This window comes from Episyrphus balteatus, chromosome 3 (genome assembly GCF_945859705.1).
Source record: "Episyrphus balteatus chromosome 3, idEpiBalt1.1, whole genome shotgun sequence".
Classification (NCBI taxonomy): Eukaryota; Metazoa; Arthropoda; class Insecta; order Diptera; family Syrphidae; genus Episyrphus; species Episyrphus balteatus.
The window spans coordinates 113,834,413-113,857,700 of NC_079136.1; the positions used below are offsets into that span (position 1 = coordinate 113,834,413).

Below are 23,288 nucleotides of genomic sequence, written 5' to 3' on the forward strand. Positions count from 1 at the left end.
AGAGTAATACTAGTGGTACCATATTTAAATTCAGCTATTATGTTACTTTTAAGATAAGAAACAAGAATCTAAAGTGTATATAAGAATACTATTGTTAAAATTGTTTTTTTTTTTGAGTGAACAAAAAATTATGGGTCACCCTAATGAAATTTGGTAAAAACGTTGGATTTTGGATAGAAAGTAAGAATAAAGAATTTTTGTAAAAAAAAATTTAGATGAAAGTGTATTTTTTTGAAGAGACAGTAAAATCTTTAACTGGTCCCAAATAAAAGATTCATTTTATTTTTGGTTTCGATGTCAAATTGAACGTTTATAATTAGGTTCTTAGACGTTCTTAAACAAACAATTTTTTTCACTATATTTTTGACATTCACCCCTCCCTCTTGTCACCCTTCTACCCACCCTTTTTTTTATAGACTTTTTTTTATCCTTGGTTCTTATCCCAAAAGCAAACTTTTTGCCAAGTTTCATTAGTGTAACAATTTTTTTTTTTTTAAATTCCTATTTTATCTGTACTATTTCAAAATGAAGATCTCAAAGCGCTTATCATTTTCAGAATGTTTTGAATAGAATAGAATAGAATAGAATAGAATAGAATAGAATAGAATAGAATAGAATAGAATAGAATAGAATAGAATAGAATAGAATAGAATAGAATAGAATAGAATAGAATAGAATAGAATAGAATAGAATAGAATAGAATAGAATAGAATAGAATAGAATAGAATAGAATAGAATAGAATAGAATAGAATAGAATAGAATAGAATAGAATAGAATAGAATAGAATAGAATAGAATAGAATAGAATAGAATAGAATAGAATAGAATAGAATAGAATAGAATAGAATAGAATAGAATAGAATAGAATAGAATAGAATAGAATAGAATAGAATAGAATAGAATAGAATAGAATAGAATAGAATAGAATAGAATAGAATAGAATAGAATAGAATAAAATAGAAAATCAGTCAGATTTTTTTTGTCTATTCTGCCTATGAAAATAAAAGTTGGGTTCGGTTTAAAATTTCAGGAAATTTTCTGTATTAAAAACTTTTCTTCTCCAACTTAAATAAAATCCGCAATATCAAAAAAAAAAAAAAAAAACAAAGACAATTTTACAAAAACCACAAATTTTTATTTTGTTTAAAATATTCTTGGCACATATTACAAATCATAGTACAATTATTGTCCTACAATAATTCTTCTTTTATAATTATTTTTACTTCTTTTTTCTGTTAGAAATTTGATTTTTTTTTTAAACATGAATTAAATTTGTTTTGTTTTTGTTTCTTGACTAGTATACTTTGATTTAGTTGTTTATTTAGTTTTTTAACTTTGTGAAATATTAATTGTTAATTTTAAATTTGAAAAAAAAAATATATAAAATTTTTTAATATTTCACTACAGTGTTTTAATGATTTTATTTTATTTTTATTTAAATATAGCAATAAATAAGAAAATAATAATTAATTAAATATTATAATAAGTTTATGTGTATGCATGCATCTGACATAAATGCGTTTTCATTGCTATTTCAAAAGTTTAAAATTGTTATTGTTAATTGAAAATGAATATTAAGATGATAAATGAATGAAAAAGAGAGATTGATAGTGAACGAGTTGAAATAAAAACAAGAAAACATAAAACAACACCATTTCAATATTTCTTCTTCTACTTTGATGATGGATAATAATAAAGAACAGTGTTGCCAGGCAGTTGCCAATGTGATGCTTGTAATTCAATCAATTGTAGTAAAGTTCGACGTATAGCTGGGGCTGAATCGCTTGCATTTAAGAAAGCGTCACGCACCAACGACAACAACACTTCCAATTGTTGCGGAAGTTGTTGCTCTAAATCCCTTCCAATGCATGTAAGGACGAAAAATAAGCATTCAATCTAGAAAAAACAAAAACATATTTAATTTGATTTTATTTTTGTTGACTTATGTTGGCACACCTCCGACAATGATCTCACTGGCGGTGTGACGCAGTCTTCACAACACTTTGCCAATAAAGTGAGCAAAACAAGTGGTGGCGGTGCACCATCGCACTGAGTACGTAGTTGTAACTGACGTCTTTTCAGTTGACAAAACATTTCTGTTAAAAATGCCATGAAGGCCGTAAAGCGTACACGAGATGGTGACTTCATACCCTGAATTGTATAGAGAAGCTGTGAAAAAAATAAAAAAAAACAAATAAACAAAATTAATTGCTAAATTTTAAAGTTTTAAAGTACACAGTAGTCTAAAGAATAAAGGGACACTTTTATTATATTTACTTCCTAAAAATATTAAGGCAACTATGTAACGGGCTTAGGCGATTTGGATGTTACTTTTTGTTTTTCGTATTGCAAAAGAAAAAAATAATTTTGTAAGCCTGTTTTCAACACAATTTTCCTCATACCTTTTGTATTTCTGACTTTCATAATTTTTTTGTGTGTAGATGATGTTTTTAATAAAAATATTTAGAAAAAGTACCTATAACTAAAAATATATATTATAGATTAGTTATAGTGATTACAACTTACAAGTACGACATGATAGGAGTAAAAAAGTTTTCTTTAAATTCGTCTCCAAAGTTTTAATATTTAGAAAAAAAAAAAGACCATTCTGTTTATTTAAAGTACGTTATAATCAAGCTCCACAAACTCAATTTTAGATTTCTCCAGAAGCGAATGCTTATTTTATGTCAACATAACACAATCATGAGACCCGTGCGTCGGTCGCCTATCAAAAAACGGCTCAGGGATGCTGACACATCACCATGTAAAGTGTGTGTAACTTGAAAAAGTATATAATCAGAGTTCTGTTTATAGCCACAGATCAAAAAATTTCATTATTTTGTCCAAATCTTACAAAATAAGTTTTAATTTTAACGGCCACTGTGGCGTATGCGCAACATTTTGTGTCCTCAGTATTAAAAACAATTTCGATAACAGCCAAATAATGAAACGCCTCACCTACCAATGTTCAAGCTTTTGAAAAAAAAAAAATACAAATAGCTTTGGTATGTCATTTTGTAGTAGTTATTAATCAACACCTTATACAAAAATTTAAAAAAAAAAATGTACCACTTTTGAAATTGAAAAAAAATAATGAAATTTGGTGTTTAGTATAACTTCAATAAAAATCAAAAGCCAAAATTTAAAAAAAAGGTTAATTTTTTTTTTATCAATTTTCCCGGAAATTTTTTTTATGTATACATACATTTAATATGCGTACAGCTACAATCTTAGGTCAGTTTTCAAGTGTTATCATTGAAAAAAGTTGATCAATTCAGGGCTAATCCAATACTGCGTCACTTTCTTGTATCCTCATTCAAGTTTGAATGTTTAAAAAATAATAGACAAAAGGTTAATGTTTCATAAATTAATTTATCCACAAATCCAGCCACGTATAAACAAAAAATATTTTTTTTTTAATTCGTCGCCTTAATTTTTTTTAAAATTTGATTTAAAATTTTAATAAAAAATGAGGTTTTTGGTAAAGCACGTTATCATAGGTATAACAGTTGATTAAAAAAAAAAATCCAAATTAAGTAATTTTTTTTAATTGCCCCTCCGGGCTAAACGAGGGTAAATAAGACCCCCCTACCCCCTCCCATACGATTTTTTTCTTGTCTCGACTCTGTACTAATAATCCTATTAATTTGATCCTTTTATCACAAACTGCACAATTATTTTTCATACTTTTACTTATGCACCTCACTCCTTCAAAATATTAATTTGTATGAAATTTTAATAAAAATAAAAGCAAGCAATTTAAGTTTTGTATGAAAATTCAATATTCCATGGTAAATATAATTCATTTTTTGATTATTTTTGATTCTCATACGATGTATAAAATATATATGCGGTTCAAAAAAATGCAAAAAATTCCCATGTGCTGCAATGGTACCATTTCAAAAGTGTTCTTTCTCGCAAAAAAAAAACACCCTTTGACCTGAAATTTTTTGATAGACATATTTTATTATTTTTGTCTATGGTATATGAAACGTCCACACGAAATTTTATTAACCTACCACTTTTTTTCAAGGAGTACTTGGTAATATTCTGACTCTTGCTCTTTGAGTAAGAGACAATTCATAAAGAGTCCAATAACTTTTTACATGATGGTCGAGACATTTTGGTATTGATTTTATTCGATCGGGCGTTAGAAAATACCTCGAAATCATTTATCATATTAATAAAAATGTTTCATTGCCTATACTATGATATGCAACAAATCGAGTGCAACACAGAAAAAGTCTTGTATCTACCCTTCCGGATGGAATACAAGGTGGCCCAATATTTCAAAATAACTCTTATATTGAGTACTACCAACGATGTTAATTTCATGCTTTTATCATAAAGTGCACGATTGAACTCTTTATTAATGCTAAGCCGGATCACTATATAACTTTAATCACGTGTACACTTTTACACACACTCTATTTTGTAATCAGAATTTTTGAGAAAAACAACCTTTTCCCTTTTGGTCACATGGGACGAACCGTTAATTTGGTTGTTAAACGTCTGTCTGATATTAAAATACTAAAAAATAATTCTCCCTTCTTTTTATGTCTGTTCTTAAAATTTCAAATATTTTTCATGAAACCAATACTATCCTCTTATCACTAGTGTTATCTTTAAAGAAAAAGAAAAATACTAATAACTTGTTAAAAAAAATATCTTTCCAACCTTTTCTCTCTCCTGATACCAATGTCTGCACGTGTTCAAAAGAGCCTCTAAGAAAGTCTCCTTTTGTTCCTTAGCAATAATTGTTAAGCAAAGCCTTGATATAGGCAGTGCATATCTTCTCCCTTCAACAGCACGCTTAATAAAATGAGAAGTCAGCTCCATCAAGCACCGTGAATTCAATTGATTTGGATCTTCCAATGCCGTATCAATCAAAGACTGAATATCTGGTGGAAATTGTCCAATATCAGTCACCTCATTGCCCAATGCCAATCCTAATCCGGCAATTCCACGAGTGAGTGCATCAGCCGAGGACAAAGACTTGGACCGTTGCAACGGATTCGAACTCAATAACTGAGCGTATGCATCACCGCCATTAATATGAGAATTGTTGTTGTTATTCAAATATTGCCCGTTGTTATTCATGTGAGGATTAGGTTTCATCTGACCGCTACTGTTGTGCATTTTCTGCGGTTCAGCAGCAAATTTAACACGTTGGGAACCTCCAGTGGTCTGTGATAATGAGTGGAGGGAATTGAGAGAACTATTAAAGTATCGAATGCTAGTTGGCAAAACATCTGTCACCACTTACATGAAATATATTTCCGCTAGAGGGCGAGTTTACCAATGGATGTTGCGATGATGGCAATGGCACAGACATACCACCCATATTGTTCAACTGCATTGGATGTGTGACCAAAATGGTCCTCTGACCCGGATGAATACCCTTGGAAGGCATGCTGCCAACAGAGAGTCCTGCATGACGTCGTCCAGCCATGACAGCGGCAGCTGCTGCCATCTGCATTTGCTGGTGAATACTAGCACTAGACTTCTGTTGGGCCAATAGATTACCACCTCCCGGAGCTGGGAAGACCATCGATGAACTGGAAGAATGTTGTAAGTTGTAGTTTAATTCTGGAAAAAGTAAAAACGCCCCCGAAAAAGCGAGAAGAGAAAAGAAATCGAAATCGAAAAATTAAATTTGTTTGCCTTGGAATATTTCATACCGAGGATTGTGTGGATCACCCGGCTGATGTTGTTGTTGTTGTTGTAATTGTTGTTGTTGTGCTCGATTCATGGTGAATTCCTGGGCATGAATGTTTAATTTGTTGTTTGCGTTATTATTCAAGGAATTACCATCGAGTCGAATGTCTGTTTTGTGTTTTGTTGTTGTGTCGGTATTGTGTTTTATGATGTTTTTAATGTGTTGAAACAGAAATGATGATACAATTTAAACAACACAAAACACACGAGAAACATTGATTTTTGTTTCGTTTGTTGTTTTATGTTTTGTGTGGTGAATGATAACATTGAAAAGTGCGATCAGAAAAGTAATGAAGGATGGTTTAAATTTTGTGCATAATTTTTTTTATAAAATAAAGATGTTGTTTTTTTTTTTTTAAACACCGTGCGTAGGCGGGTGGTAACACATGGAAAGAATAAACAGAAACAAAACACCAAAATTAGTTATGAATTTTACATAGAAGATGCGAATAGCAGTGTTTTATTTAGACGAATACCGATTACTTACTTGGAGGGCGGTAGATATCCATGCCAGGCTTTGTTCTCATTTGATTTGGCTGCATACCTGTTTGCACATTGAAAGCGAGACTCCGTCTTTTGTTGATGTTCTGAAATGAATTATAATGTTGTTTTTGATTCGTCAGTTAGACTATCAGAGGAATAAATTCCAATATAAAAAAAAAACTTTTATTCCTATTAATAAGCCGAAGCCCTAACTGAGGTTTATCTGTCTATTGAAAAATTGGCCCTTAAATAAATGGTGCAAAAAAGGAATATACATAGACAGACCGACGAATAATACCCCAAGTCCTCACCCTCTTGCGTTCGCTCTCGTCTTTATCCTAGATTTTTAAAAATTGTTTTGAATTAACCTAAAAAAAACCGTATTTTGCTGATCAATTTGACCGCTCCCCGAGACAAAAAATTTTCCGACCCGTGACACTAATAAATCATCTTATTGATATTTTGTGATGGTGAAATTCACCTTTTGGCTACAATCGTGGTTAGAAAGAGTGTTTTTTTTTTTATAAGAAAATATTCAATACTTTTTAAATTACATTGATCAACAAGGTTTTTTCCACAAGAACCAAAATATAATTTTCTATAGGTTTTTGAAATGCTGAACTCGAATCCGAAGTCAGACATTTTTGATTGGTCTCCGTTTTTGAATTATTACCGGTATAAAATGTCATCTCATAAAACGTCATTTTGGCCAAAATATATTTTTCTGAAGGTGGGTTGCTGAACTCGATTCAAAGTCAGAAAAATACTATTAGCATCCGTTTACGTTTTTTATTTATAACGGTTATATTTAAAAAAAAAACGGAGGCTAATAGAATAATTCTGACTTCGGATAAATCTTCTAATAAACAGTCAACTGTTCGACGAATAAAGTTATTAGGCTCATAAACACTCAGATAAAAACATTGAATTTTTCAATCAAGAATAATTTATTCTACAGAATAACAAAAAAAAATTGTCAAATTCAAAAATATTTAAAATTAAACGTCATTTTTATTCATGGTTGTTTTTGTTTTCTTGTGTTCCGCTGTATTTTTTTCAATATTCTTTCAAAACAGCTTTGACAACTGACACGATATTTTTGCTGAGATTATTCCTTAGAATAATTTTTATTTGTCTCTGAAAGAAGCAGATAGTTTTATTCTTAGGAATAAGCTATATCTGCCTGTTGAAAAATTGATTTTTTCTCTATCCTTATAGGAATAAGTACTAACTGACTGTTTAACTGACTATTGAAAAATTGGCCCTAAGAAAAGTATATTTGGCTTTTCTAGCTTTCTTACTTTTTAACTATAACTTATACCAATAAATATTTACATATATTGGTTTCCATGTAAGCCGGTCGAGGTTTATGAAGAAGCGACATACATTGTTTCATCGATTTTAACTTCGTTTAATGCTTCAAAGGATGATTTCTTCCCCCTCTTCTCGGTGATTTTAATCTTTCAGCAACTATAAAATGTACCTACTACTATATAATATGCACCTCCACCTACCTACGTAATACAAAAAAGTCACTTCTCTATCTCTACTGCTATCAAAATTCTAAAATAAAACTACCCCATGAATACTCGTATTTCGTTTACTAACTCACTTTCATTGTTTCTTATTAACCTTATCGGCCAGTTATATACCATCTGCCGAAATAGCTCAGTTGGGAGAGCGTTAGACTGAAGATCTAAATGTCCCCGGTTCAATCCCGGGTTTCGGCATTGGGTGATTTTTTTCATTAATTTTTTTTTTTTTTTTTCATTAAAGACAACTTGATATTTAATTCCATACTGGTGGTTGGTGGTTCATTTTGGTTTCTTAGGAAAATGTATGTTATGAACTTCCGTTTTTTTGTATTTGTTTATCAATAAACGAAAAATGTTCGACGACCGTCGAGTTAAAGTAATGGAAAGTTGCTACTTTTTAAATCGGAAAATGTTTGTGGCAACCTTTTTAAAGAGAAAAGTGTCACATGACTATTATATTTGTCATATCTTTGTAGTTTGATCAAATAAGTAGATATTTTTAAATTCCAAAAAAAAATATTTTAATGGACGTACCTATCCCTACAAATATGCACATCCTAATTCAAATGAAAAAAAAAACACTACAACAAAATCCATTGTAACGGTTGTGACACAGTTACATCTTTTTTTGTTCGTGGCTTGTGTACTATTCACTAAATAAAGTATTTAATAGCTTCACCACTTTGGTTTGGTTTGGTAACTTAACAGATTTTCGGTTTTGGGTTTTCAAAGAGTAACTTATTACAAACATTGTAATATTGTAAAAACAAAAAACCAAAAACAGAAACAGAAACCGTTTGGCTACTAGTTGCGTTTTTTCGCATGTCGTCACAAAACACTGTGTTTTTTTTTTGCTTCACTAGAATAAAGGCAGGCTTTTAAATCTTGTAAAAATGATGAAAAAGCGTGGACAAAATTAGTCTTAGTATAGAAAAGTGAAACTTAGTATTAATTTGTGTATTTTAACAAAGTCTGCGCTAAGAGCTAACATTACCAGAAAATGCAAAAAATAGAAGCTAACATTAAAAATGCACTTCTACTATGCACAGTCGTGAATGGTGTTGGTAAATACGCTAAATTTGTATGAGAATATTTTGAAATTTACGTAAACTAGTGATTTAATGTAAAAGTAAAGCATTGGGCACGTAAACAAAGAGCCAAGAGAAAATTAATTCAAAAACTTGCTGCACGTTCCATAAACGTTGGCGCTAAAATCAAACGAAAAGTGGTGTTTATTTGATGTTAGTGTGATGGTTTGTAACTTCACTGAAGTTATAAATGTGTACAATATTTAAAAAGCCTCCAAATGCAGAATAAGACCACTATTATGGTCAAATAATTTAAAATAAAAAGTTCATTATTAACGGTTGCATTTGAAGAAAACAAAAATGGGGTGGTGAGTGGTTTTTGGATGGAGAACAAACCATCTTAAATGTTCCAGAACGATATTAGTCCTATTTCTTAGATTTCGAAAGGAGGTACATTTTCTGCATCACCAACAAAGGTCGCTAAAAAGTGTAATAGGAAACAATTATTTTTTATAACACAGGTCAACACGAAATTTGTGCTTGGGTTGTGACTATAAAATTATGATAGATATATTGATACTCATCTGGAAAACATTTTTCTTTTTTTTTTAATTTGCTTTTGAAGTCAGCAGAGCAATTTCCAGTATTCAAGAAAATCTGTCTTTTACAAAAATTGTCGGACGTAATTTTGGCAAAAACTCGAGAACGTCTTAACCGATTTGGCTGATTTTTGTTTTGTTTTCTTCATTTTAATGCTGTTTTCATATACATAAAAATAAAAAAATGCAGAAAATTAAGAAGAAAAAAGAAAAATTAAATCGAAATTTTCGTTTTGTTCGAATTTTTGTCAAATGGGAGCATTATTGATTACCTTTATACCTTCTATTATTTGATACCTTCTATTTTCAATATTTATGGTAAAAGTAATTTACTCTGATGGTATTTTTAATTTACAAAAATAACTGTATCCAAACTGTAGCCAAACTATGTAGTTCATATTGAAATTCTTTATTTATTGAAACATTAAATTAATTTGTTTGCATAGTATTTTTATTATTTTGTTGCATATAAAGGGTGTCTAATGGATCAAACGAAACTTAAGATCTCTCAGAATTTGGTAGCTTGTTCAGCCCAAATCCTTACGGTTTTCGATTCAATATACAGTTCCTGTGAAATTTCCCTACTTTGCAACAGAATTTTGCTTCCTCAGCCCATAATTGATTTTTGTTTTTTACAATTCTTTCAATAAAACATTGCTTAACAATAAGAAAAAATTAATTAATAAAAATATTTTTTATTTCATACACCATTTTTCCGCAAATTAATTAACAGTTCCAAGTTTCGTAAAAACTCAATTTCTTACTTGTATTTCAGAGCAACAAGGCGAAAAAAATTTGTATTGTGTGACTCTGGTTATTATTTTCAAAACTTATCCCGGTATTGCAGTTTTTAAAAAAGTATACAAGTTTTCAAAGTTGAAGTTTAATCAAAAAATATTTCAGTTTGAACTCAAAAAACAGGGTTTTTCAGAGCAAAAAACCCTTGTATTCATCATAACTTTTTTCTTATAATTTAAGTCGAGTAAAGTGCTGTAGCAAAAATGTAGATCTTTCAATTATCTACATTTTATACCTTCACAGTTTTTTTGCACAATGCACGGTTCTTGCACTATATCTCATAAAACTCGAGTTAGACTCACAGGGTATAAAAATTGTATTTTTGCTCCCAACACTACAAAAGCAAATCTTAGGAGGGGAAAATGTGATTATCTATTGTTTTGGTTTACCATGAACCCAAAAAGTGCAAATTAAACCCAAGCACAAAAAATATTTTTATTTTTGTCGACCTGTGTAATATGCAACAATTAACTTTTAGTTACATGGTTCGAAAATAATCGCAAACTTTGACAAACAAATAACAATTTTTATGCAATTTTTTTTTTTTCATTTGCAATAACATGTTTTTTAATGCAAAAAATTTTTAGTAGCAATACATTTTTTGAATGCAAATATTTTTCAATTGCTATAAGTTTTTTTTTTTAATTTGTAGGGAATGAAAACCAAATGCATTAAAAATAAAATGATTTTTTACAACCCTAAATCCTGTAGAAATACATTCGATTATGGAAAAAAAAAAATAAAAGAAATACATAGGTTAGGTACGTACCTGATGATTACTGGTTCGAACAAAGCTCCTTTCCCTCGTAATGCCTCCAGGCATCATTCCAGACATTTGATATTCTGGTGATTTATGAATACGTTGATTGTTGTTGTTCATGTGTTGCTGTTGTTGCTGATGTTGCTCAACTTTTTCGGACATTTTGTTCGTGTTGTTTTTTTCGTTAATCTCTCTTTTAATTATTTTTTTTTTCTTTTTAAATTAATGATCCTCTTAGTATATAATACTCCGACTTTTTCTTAATTATAATGCTCTGACCGTAATTAAGCTTGTTCTTTGGTTTTAATATGAGTAAATGTTTATGATAGTCCTTAATAAACTATGTGTATATTTTTTTTTTCTTATATTTATGTTAAAGTCATTATTATTATTTTATGTACAAAAAAAATATTATATTTTGTTATAAATACTTGGGTTACTTGATTAGATTGTATGCTTTAAATGACGTCAATTAAAGCACTAATTTTTCTATCACAATTGGTTGTTTTTCGTTTTTTTTTTATTTGATCTTTTAGTTTTATTTTTCTTTAGTTTAAAAAAAACTATGAGTATCTACTAAAGTAGTGTGTTTTTTCTTGCAAAGACTTTTCTTAGGCCTATCGTTCAAAATGGATATCTGAAATTAAAAAAAAATAATTAAGAAATGGTTTAAAAAATTACAAATTAATTAAAAATAATTTTCTAAAAAAATCCCTTAATTTCTTCTAAAACAAAAATATTTATTTTTTTAAAGTTGAATGCTTGCTTCCAAGCTCTACTGTAGTGTAGTAGAACTTCTCTATGCCCTCTTCTTTATTTCCATTGCCAATAAACAAAAGGCCAACGTGAATGAATATAAACAAATAATAATTTCTTGCCAAAATTGTTTAAACACATTCAACTCCATATCTTGATTATTTATAGGTAAACCGACTAAAACAAAAACATATAAAAATACCTTTATATACATTCAAATTCAGAAAGATACATACATGCAGAAAGGAACATCAAGATAAATAGAAATATATTCCTTCTTTTTTTAAGTTTTTTTTTTTTATTTTCAAGATCGAAATGGTTGAGTGTACTTTTAGTCTCGAAAAATACGTAAGCAAAAAAATAAAGAGAATCAAGAAACAAAAAAAAAAAAAAAAAAAAAAAATCAATTATTGAAACCATTTTGGTCAGCGCAGTCAGCACTCAATTAATAATATTGTCAAGAAATTGAGATTGAGATTTCAAAGATATTCAGAGAGCGCAATGGTTAGAAGAACGGAAGTTCATAAGATATTTTTTTTTATTCAATTAAAACTCAACTCTTATACTCTATGTCACTTGATTGTAGTCACTTTAATTGTCGTTTGCATGAGAGACTGAGGGTTAATTATAATAATGAAAAAGACTTAAGATTAACTTAAATTATTTTTGTTTTGTTTAACGGTTTCAATAATATCGATATTGTAAAATATCAATAAATTTTTATCCATGTGATAGACAACATCTTTTATATTCTTTCTCAGACTTAAACAATTTATGCAGCTGTAAAGTATGGTAAACGCTGCCATGGAAAAGGACTGAAAAATCGCTGGCTGAGAATTATAGGGTTGTATGTCAACTCACCTTAGTTTTGAGAAAATCGATCTCAAAGTTTTTTAAGGCTGGTTTTTGGATAAAATAGTTACATAGCAGTAAAGTATTGATGCAATCTTATAAAGGACTCTAAAAAAATCATAAAACCATGAAAAAAACATTAATAAAATTCTATGAGCATTTTAAAAAGATGACATAGAACCTTTTTATGAAAATGTTTGTAAAAAAAATTGAAAAAGGTTCTATGTTCAACATAGAACCTTATAGTTATAAAGAGCTTACATGTAATAAATGGATTTTATATGAAAAAAAGTGACTTCATCGTGAAATAGGCTTTGATTTAATTTAATTTTATTCAAGTTTTGCACAAAACAGTCAAATTCTATTTTAAATAACAGAAAAAAATACCACAAATCTCAATTCCTGCTTTTGTTGAATTAGGTATACAGAAAAAAGACATGCTTAAAACAATTAGAATTTGTATTAAATCAATCGGATTTTTGCATGCTTTTTTGCCAAAAAGACAGTCGTCTTAAAACAATCATCTTCTACGGTGCAAAATGTATGCCAAAAAAAAAATTGAAAGTTTGTTTAATCTTTTAATTTTAATTAGAATGCACATAAAATTAACGAAAAATGATTTCAATCTTATAGCAGGTATCTACACTTAAATTTTCTTAAGAAGAAAATTCTTGTTAAAATGAAGTTCACTTTGATTTTAACAAATTTTACTTATTTTTTATTAGAAATCTTATTAATTTAAGAGGATTGAATTTTAGAGGAGTATCACCTTGATTCTAAGTGCCTTATTTGTCTCCACGTATAACGTAAATTTAAAAAAAAAGTTTTTTTCGATGAAACTATTAATAGAAATAAACTAATATAATTGTAAAGATGAATAACGAAGAGTTCACTTCGGTTAGTAGAGTAAAATCTTGACCTTTCAAAAAAAAATACTCAATTTTTCAACTAAATACAACTAAAAATTAATTAACTTTTTGTTTAATATTTTTGCTTTTTGGGTACTCAGGTGAAAGCTGAATCTCGTTTGCAGTTTAGGTTTGTCCGAAGGTACGTTTTTGGTACTTTTTGAGTTTTGACTTATTTTGTTTTAAGTTAAGGAATTTAAGTGGTTCTTTAACTTTTGGTTTATTAATACGAACTATGAAATTCGCAACCTCGATTATGAAAAAAAGGTTTCAAAAAATCACTTCCAATTCTTGGAACACAAAAAACATTAATCTAATTTAATTATGATGTAAGAATATCTGGGTTAGGTAACCCGAATAAATTATTGCAAAAGTTAAAGTTGGAAGTTAAAATTCTTTGCTGTTTAGCAAAAGCCCTGGAGTGAAATCCGCTAACTTGATAGTCGATAGTTGATAGTCAAAAACGACGAATTATGGAGCAAAATCGTCGTTTTTGACTGTCAACTATCGACTATCAAGTTAGCCGATTCCACCCCTGTTGTTCAATACCAGCAAAAACATCAAAAGATCTTTTAATTTTACTTTAGTAAAAAAAGAAGATCATTTCCATAAGATTTTATTTTAAAAAATTTGCGCAAAAAAGTTCTATGTAACTTAACTTAAAAAAAAAAATCAGTAAAAGGGTTCTATGTTGCAATTTGAATAACATAGAACCGTATTATATTAATACATTTATGTGAAATCATGAAAGTTGTATGTCTTTTTAACCTGTATAGTCGCCATTAATTTTTTTCTAATTTTTATTTAAATTTTATCTGAAAGCCGTTGAAATTACGAAAATTTTGGTGCATAAAACTCTTTTTTTGTATTTTGTATGAAATACACCCTCACCCAGCGAAATTTTAATCCGAGTTTAGTTGTGTCAATTTGGAATGATAATTTCCTTACTCCGCGGAGTCTCCAATTTTTGGGTGTTTTTTAACGGAGCTCTCACTATTCCACCAATGATTAAATTAAAGCGAAATTAATGGGTCACTGTGGCGTATGTGTAACTTTTTAACGAAAATCTTAATTCAAATAAATAAAATATTTCAAAATAATATTTTATGAAAGTATTTAAGTTAGGTGCTACAATTATTATACAATTTTTAAAATTGATATATGTAAGCTGTCCTAAGTAAATTAACTAAGAAGTTTGACGTTTATGTGAATGATGCTTTGTGAATTGACAGAGACAAGATCGAAGTAGTTCACTTGAAACTTAATCAGACACAGACTTCGTGAAATGAGGAATAAGCTCTTATTAAAATGAAATGTACGTGTTTTTTCCAACATTATCTTACGATAGTTAATATCATTTAAAAACACATACTTTGCGGCGCTTGAGAGAAAAAAGGAAGATAACTATAATTCCAATCAAAAAAATGTTCTTACAAATTTTCTTTGCAACAATTCGTTCTCGAGTTACGCTTCTTAAAAATAGCGGACGCCCCCCATAAACAAAATTAAATACACCTGCCAATATAACTAAAATGGAAAAAAAACTTTTTTTAAGAAACAGCTCTAAAGATTTTGATTAAGATTTAGGTCAACTTTTCAAATAAAAAAAAATATTTTTAAACCGCCATTAACGTGAGGTACTTGCCAGTCAGAATACGTTCATTATTTCTGAGACTTAACCAAATTTAACGATTAATAATTAAGAATTTTTTTTTTTTTTCAAAAAAATGATATTTGAGTTAAAAACAAAAATTAAAACCTCTGTTTTGAAAAATCTAATTTTTGAAAACGGGTTGGTAATTGTCTTGAAGTTTTGTTTTTTATGTGTCGATTAATATTTGTCGATAAATATATAAACAAGCAGAAAAAATACAAGCAAGAAAGATCATTGTACACTGAGAAACTTTCCTTTTGTAAGTGAAAAGGAAAAGTTTCCCATGGGAATATGTATCGGAACGAAAATCGTGAAAATTAAACAATACAAATCTAGAGATTCAGAGTGTGTAATGTATAGAAAATAGTTTCATACTTCTCCATGACAATTTGAATAATTATATTATCATCTAAAATCTATGAGTTCATTTTCTTGCAATTAAATTACGCATTCAACTCATGCACTTAATCACACTAGAACCAAATTTGGTAACATATTCTTTATTTATATTTTTTTATTTTTGTTTTTATTTTTTTATTTTTAATAAATTTATTCCACGAATTGTAATTTTTTTTAATTAATTATTTGCCTCCCAAATAGTCTAACAACTGAAAGTCAATTATTATTTCCTCAAATGTAAATTTAAAAAAAAATATTATGTATCAAACAACATAATGACTTTGTATATCTATTAGAAGTGATTGTCGGCAACAAAAAAAAAAAAATACTTTGCGGTTTGTGTACGTAAAGTTCGATGATGTCATATACATATAATGCACACCTACACACATCGAAACCAAACTAGAAGTAATATTTTCCGCACTTTGGTGTTCTGCCGGTTGGCGGGCCGCGCGTTCAATTCAACTCTGCTCGTCGTCGCTAAGTAAAATTATAACAAACAGAATACACTAAACTTGTTCAACTTGAAGTCTTGTGTCTTGCCATTTGCTTTTTAAAACTCAATTGATTCATCTCTCTATTTGGATTATGTATTTGAATTTGAATTTTTAATAAAACTGCAATAAGTTTGAAGAAGAGCAAAAATGTATTATTTGAGGTATCTATAGCAATATTTTAGACATGTACTTATCCATAGATAGCTTTGAATTAGATACAATATCTTAAAAGAGAAGGTATACAATCATATCCAATCCATTTTGATAATTACCTTTCTGGTTTCAGTCTTATCGATTACTTATTAAAGTAAATTCGTGTTTAAGTTGATATTTAGTTATTTCATTAAATTGTACTTTATTTATTTACACAGGCCATTATTTTATGAGTCATTTTTAACAAGAAAATAATTGGTACAATCAACAATAAATGATACAATTTGTACTAAACTACTATTTTACTTGCAAACACTTGGGGTCAGATTTTTAAAATGATTCGGGTTTATTTTTGAATAAAATTGATTACGGCTTAATTTGAAAAAAAAATTAAAAGCGATCCTGCTCTAAGAGATACGTAGTAGGATAGTATGAGTAGTAAGAGCTTTAACTTTATAGAGTTAGACCCATTAGAAATGAAAAAAAAACTTAAAATGATGACCAAAAGAGTTTCTGATACCCTTATAATAACACTGGTCAACAAAATTGAACTTTTTTTTTGCCACAAGAACCAAGATATACTTTTCTATAGGTTTTTGATATGCTGAACTCGAATCTGAAGTCAAAAAAATTTGATTGGCCTCCGTTTTTGAGATATTACCGTTATAAAATGCTGAAAAACGTCATTTTGGCTGTTTTTCATAATTCATTATAAACAAATTTGTACCGGTGATTATAAGAAAAGATATTCTTCTTTTAAAAACTGTTTAAATTTTCCCGATATCTCTTTAATTGCTGGAGATATCTTAAGTTTCAGTTAGTAAGCCAAAGAGAAACTAAATTTAATCTTAAGTTTAAGTCCCTGATCATAAAATTTTTGCCACAAGAACCAAAATATACTTTTCTAGAGGTTATTGGGTCGCTTAACTCGAATCCGTAATCAAAAAAATTTTATAAGCTTCCGTTCTTGAAATATAACCGTTATAAAAAAAAACCTTTTTCTGCATTTTATAACGGTAATATTTCAAGAACGGAGTTCAGCAACCCAAAAATCTTTAGAAAAGTATACTTTGGTTCTTGTGGCAAAAAAAGTTTAATTTGTTTGGCCAGTGCTATTTCTTAGTCAAAGACCCCTTCTTAAATTTTGAATATCTCGGACAGTAAAAGAGATATCAGAAAGTTTTTGGAAGAATAAAACCAGTTCTTATAGATACTGTTACAAATTTTTTCATAATGAATTGCCCCACATAATAACATAACCTCGAAAACAGCCAAAATGACGTTTTTCGGAACTTTCTAACGGTAATATTTCAAAAACGGAGGCCAATAAACATTTTCTGACTTCAGATTCGAGTTCAGCATATCAAAAACATATAGAAAAGTATATTTTGGTTGTTGTGGCAAAAAACTTGTTGACCAGTGTAATTTAACTAAGGTTCTATGAGTCATTCTTTTAGTAAAAAAAAAAACCAGAATGTTTTAAAATTCATAATTTTGATGGAGCGGTTTTTTTACAGAACTAATAGTTCGAAACTTTTCTTCCATACATTTTTGAACAAAAATCAATACAAAAATACCTTTCGTAGTGATTTGAAACACGATGAAACGAAAAAGTGACAGGAAAAATCAATTGATTCTAACTTTTTTGTTTTAATAGACAGATAAATTGAATTTATACTGTAGACATGTAATAGAATAAACTATAATTGCACAAAATTTCAATTAATTTCATATTCAAAATCCTGAGATAACGGCGATAAGATTTTCTTTTTCTAAACACGTTATATCTTTTGATGTAGAGCACATACAAATTTGATTTAACTCTAATACGTATGCTGATAATAGTACCTTTCATTTGCTATATCACACATAACGGTAAGTGCTCTACAAGTTACACAATATGTATTAAATTAATAAAATTTGAAAAATACCTCAAAACACCTGTGGAGATGTGTTGCCGATGACCAGTGTAGGAACTAGGAAGTACCGCAATCTCAGTTTGATATTTCGACATGGTTGGCTTTAAAAAATTCTTACTTTTTTTGTAGGCATCGTAGAAATATGATTGAAGCGTCATATTAAAGTAGAAATAATAAGCTTTCCGATGATAAAAAATTTATTTTAAGTTGCCATACAAAAATGGATTTAATGGTGTTAGAAAAAAAAAGAAACTTTGCAAGCTTTTTAATGGTGTTTATTTTTTTTTTTTTCAACAAAAAAATGATTTTTTAAGGTTTCACTTCTACCACGTGTGAATTGCACACATGATTTTTTGCTCCAACAAATTTCCAAAATTCCAAGAAGCCAAATTACGTACTTCGTTTGAGGGTTAATGCAATTTAGGGAGGTGTTTTCGTAATAGTAAAAATAGCTTGGTATTTTTTTAAGATTTTTTATAAGTATTAATACTAAAATAAGGAATTTAAAAAAAAAAATTACTAAATATTTAGGTACATCAAAAGTTTTAACCCTCAAAGCAAGATATATCTACGGCCGTATTCTGCTATTCGTTTCACGTGAAAGTCTAAAATAAGGAGCGTTTAAATGGGGGTTAAAATTAAACTTAAACAATTTTTTTTCTTTAAAATTTCTAAAACACTAGGAAACAACGTTTTGCTTTCTAAATTTAGCGTTTTTCAAAGCCATATTGGCGTGGTAAAGGAAGGAAATCTTTCGATTCACGTGAATCGAATAGCAGAATACGGGTGATAGAGTTCGAGCGACCTAGTAGTATGTAGAAAACGAAATACATTGAGGGGATATAAAACAATTTTCAGGAAACATAAAATATGTTTGTAGGTAATATAGGATGTAGGCAATGTTAACATACATTTAAATACTAAAAGTTAGGAAATTCTCCGTTATCGGTGTTAAAAAGTACATAAATACTAAATTGCCAATAAAATCTAAACGATTTGGTTAGAAATCAGAAAAAAAAAATTTAAAAAAAAATCATGAAGAAACATTTTAAACCTTTTTTTTTTTTGAAAATTTAAATAGGGTAAAAGCGGGTGATATGGCGCAACGGGGGAGATGGCGCACCTTAAATATCTTGGGCATTTATTGCTTTAAAAATGTATGAAAAATATTTTTAGCTTTCTTTAAATATTTTAAATCGAAGTAGCCAGTATTCGTTTCTTTGTCTGTGATACAAAAAATAAAAAAAAATTTCAAAGCAAATCATGTGATTATTTTTTTCGAATTTTTTTTCGCTCTTTTTTTTTTGTTCCGATATTTTGTGAGTCGGTGGGATCTTAGATGCCCTTGATACACCAATACATACAAGAGAGTATAAGTTATGCATTGCATGTGAAATCTGAGCTCTATTTCTATCTGCTTTTAATAGGAGCTTACGAATAGGAATTATGCAAAAAAGGTGAGATGGCGCAGTTTTTTGCGGGTGAAATGGCGCATTCCCTACTAGAATTTTTTACTCGAGTATAGTGTTAGCATGTGCCATATCACCCTCAAACAATTTTTTTTAAGTAATTCAACCAAGTTCAAATTTTATAAAAAAGACGACTAGTTGCAATCTATTTTATGGCATGCATTAGTATTTGACTCCTTCACATCGTTCAACCATTTGTGCAATGAATTTGGCAATAGAAACCTAAAACAAACTCATGCGCCATCTCACCCACCCTATAGGGGGAGATGGTTTTTTTTAAACTTTTTTTCTATATTAATTTAAAAATATAAATCTAATATATAAAAATCTGTAAAACAAACAATACGTTGGATATTGAATATAGAACATTTTTGCATTGTTAGAAGTATGAAATGTGGTTTACTTTGAAAAATATGCCAAAAACAAAAAAGGTATGCCATCTCACCCGCTTTTACCCTAAGCACAATCCTTTTAAGTGATAACAAATATCTGTGTGTATGGTTTGAATAAAATCGGTCCATCCTTTAACTAGGTATGCGTAAAAAAAAAAACCAAAATGTCAGTTTTCAAAAAAAAAAAAATGAATATCTCATCATTATGTGCACTAAGTTTAATAGAAATCGTTTTCGAGAAAATTGCAATAACTCAAAAATTTTTTATGGAAGGTAGGTACACTTTTTAAGTGAGATATTAAAAAACAAAAAAAATCCAACTGGAAATTAAGAAAAAATCATCTGTACCAAGAAAATCCGTCCACCCGTTTAGGCTGCAGCACTGCAGCTTCATGTACACATGGACGCACAGACCGACGCGACGGACATCATGAAGAAACCCACTTCTTTTAACTTCTCCATCATCGTAATCGTAATGTTAGTTTTGATTAAAACCTAGAAATTTTTTTTGACACGAAACCAATACTTGAGCAAGTAAAAAAATCGAAGTTAAAAATCGGAGATTTTCGATTTCTAACCTATTTATGTGTAGTTTATTAATTGGGAGCGGGTAAAAATTCTGACTTCAAAATTCTGATTTAAAAAATATCCTCTTTTTTCAAGAAAATTCTGTTTTTCAAAATTATTCTTTTTTTCTATTAGGTCTTTCAAAATTCTGCTTTTCAAAATTCTGCCAGCATTTAAAAAAAAAAAAAATTTTGACCCCGGCAGAATTTTGACCCCAACCCTTATTAATTGTTTCCACTTAGTAAAAGTAAATCAAAACAAGGTAATTGTTTACTGCTAACTAGATAAGCAGCAATTAGAAGAATTGTTTCAAAAAGTATTTGCAAACAATTAGCAAATATTTGCAAAACTAAATTTGCCACCAAAAATTACCTTGATCTTTTCAGCATCAATGTTGATGTGAAACTGTAAAAACAAAAAAAAAAAAACTATTAATGATGATATCATAAGCGAGTTTGGTTTGATTCTCTTCCAAAATGTTTTTCCTTTCTGTCCAAGATACCTTACCCTAGCTCTAGTCTTGTCTAGTTTACATACATACATACAAGATTTTTAAAAAGTACTCACAAAAATAGAGTCACTTCATTATTGTGACTATTGTACTAATTTATTTTTAATTTTATTTATTTCCCTTAACTTTTTCCTCTTAGTTTGACCTTAAAAAAAAATAAAACAAAAAAAAAAAAACTGACACCTAAAATAGCTCGCGGTTATGTACCATAAAACAAAAAAAAAAATTATCAATAGATTTACCTTTTTTCGAGTTGATTCCGTTCAAAATCCATACAAAATAAAAACTAAATTTTTATTATTTAAAATTTTCAAAACTCTTGCGTTGCAGAATTCCTTAAAAGGCTTCTGCAGTGATGGCGATTGAGTAATTTGTCGTTTCGTCTAAAGTCGTTTTAGTTTATTATTATTATTTTTTTTTTTTCATTAATATATTGAAAAACAAAAAATTTTCATTTGTTGATAAATTATATATTTATTTCACTATATTAGCAGTGTTGTTGGGATTATAATGTATTTTAAACCCAGCTGGTATTTTGCGTCACAGAAAATTATTAATTTTCAAAATATTTATGTTTTTACAAGCACTCGAATTAATTTTTTTTTTTTTGTGTATGGTTTGCTTGTATCTACAAGATACTGCGAGACATAAATTTTATATTATGAAGTACCTATCTATTTATTTTTTTTTTTAATTTAACGGTCGTTTGTGTATTAGCTCATGAATTATACTTTTTTTTCCTTCTCTTGTTTGGCAGCACACTTTATTTTTTTTTTGTTTTATTATTTTTTTTTTTTTTATTTATGTAACCGAAAATAGGTGTCTAGATTCTGATTTATACTCGTAATGTTATTAGAACGATGAGCTACGAGAAAATGTTGTTCGCAAAACCACATCCAAATTCAACGAATGAAAAATGAATTTAAATATAAAATTAACTTTAAAGAGCCGACAAGCGTGACGACAATTTTTTTTTATTTCAAGATGCGTTTTTTTCGATTTTAGAATTTTTTCTTTAAAAATTCAAACTTCCGTTTTCGTATCTTAAAAACAATGCACTAATAATATGAATATAGATGAGAATTAAAATTTCTTTATGATAAAAGAAATTTAAAAAAAAATATTTATTAACAGAAACACACCAAAAACGATGATTTATAATTTATTTTCTTTTTTTTTTTTTAATTAAACATAAATATGTATATAAATTTTTAAGAGAAGAAAGTAAAATGAAAACAAATAAATAAATTATAATTTATTTTAGATTTTTCCAAAAATTTATTTTTAGGATCGATATACGTATTTTCTATAGTCGGGAGAATATTTTCTTTATTTTCTTTCTTTCCGTTTCCGTTTTTTTTTTTTTTTTTTAATTTTTTTAAAGAATTCGAATGAGAGAGTTTTTTTTTTGTTTTAATTCCTAAATTAAAATATGCTATTATAGCATCGAGCGATCAGCGATAGACTGAAAAAGTTGTATTCTGCTCGATCGAATTGTTGGGGTAGTTTGACGCGGTAGTGTAGATAGATATAATCGAAATTGGAATCTCAGAGATGAGAGGTAACAAAGTGTTGCCACTTTTTTCAATTACAGTGTTAAAAAAAAAATTAAAAATTGATATGAATTTTTGTTTTTGTGTCATAAGTTTGTCCGAAGGAACAAGGAAAAAATGATGGCGTCACCTAAGGCCAAATATAAATTTCTAAACTTACGAGACTTTCGAAAAGTGGCAGCTGACTTATTTCACACTATCAAAGAGTCATAAGTCTGACTTTTTTTTAGAGATTTACCCGTTGCTCCCATAGAACCGTTTTTGTTGATATTTTTTCATTCTATTATTTTGAGTATGCAATAAATTAGAAAATACTAACCAAATTGTATCCTCTTTAACCGAGAAATTCATAAAATTTTTTTTTTGCTAATTTGTTTTTTCAATAAATCACAAATAAACCCAAAAATTTTCATTAACCCGTTTATGAAATATAAAAATTATTAAACTTACAAATAAGTCTGATTTTTTTTTAAAGTAGGTATAGCAAGGATATATAAATTTTAATTTAAATATTAATAGAAATCTTAAAAAATATCAATGTTGAATTTTTAATAGGTACATTATATATTTTTAATTTTTCATAAATGATTTTTTTTTTTAACGGATTAGTGAGTTTTTTTGAAATCCGCACACTGAAACAAAATTTCAAAAAAACTCACTTATTTATAATTACTTATAAAAAATTAGAAATAAATAATGTATTAAAAATTTAAAATTGATATTTTTTAAGATTTCTC

General features: G+C 28.6%; 1 protein-coding gene and 1 non-coding gene across 3 annotated transcripts; one reads left to right on the forward strand and one right to left on the reverse strand.

Annotated features, from left to right (window-relative positions):
- Positions 1–1,387: 1,387 nt before the first annotated feature.
- On the reverse strand, positions 1,388–22,414 carry LOC129913925 (uncharacterized). 2 transcript variants are annotated; one of them, XM_055992919.1, is made up of 8 exons: positions 21,241–22,414; positions 10,931–11,558; positions 6,206–6,305; positions 5,682–5,826; positions 5,267–5,558; positions 4,678–5,187; positions 1,957–2,169; positions 1,388–1,896 (listed from the first exon to the last, which is right to left on the reverse strand). In XM_055992919.1, exons 2-8 carry the CDS (start codon positions 11,081–11,083, stop codon positions 1,672–1,674), a joined length of 1,638 nt encoding a protein of 545 aa, XP_055848894.1. In that variant the 5' UTR covers positions 11,084–11,558; positions 21,241–22,414; the 3' UTR covers positions 1,388–1,671. The 2 variants fall into 2 exon arrangements, with proteins under 2 accessions (XP_055848894.1, XP_055848895.1); XM_055992920.1 differs by lacking the exon at positions 5,682–5,826 and having other exon boundaries at positions 1,393–1,896; positions 5,267–5,589; positions 21,241–22,408.
- On the forward strand, positions 7,859–7,931 carry Trnaf-gaa (transfer RNA phenylalanine (anticodon GAA)). Its single transcript has one exon. It is a non-coding gene; the product is annotated as a tRNA-Phe (tRNA).
- Positions 22,415–23,288: the final 874 nt, after the last annotated feature.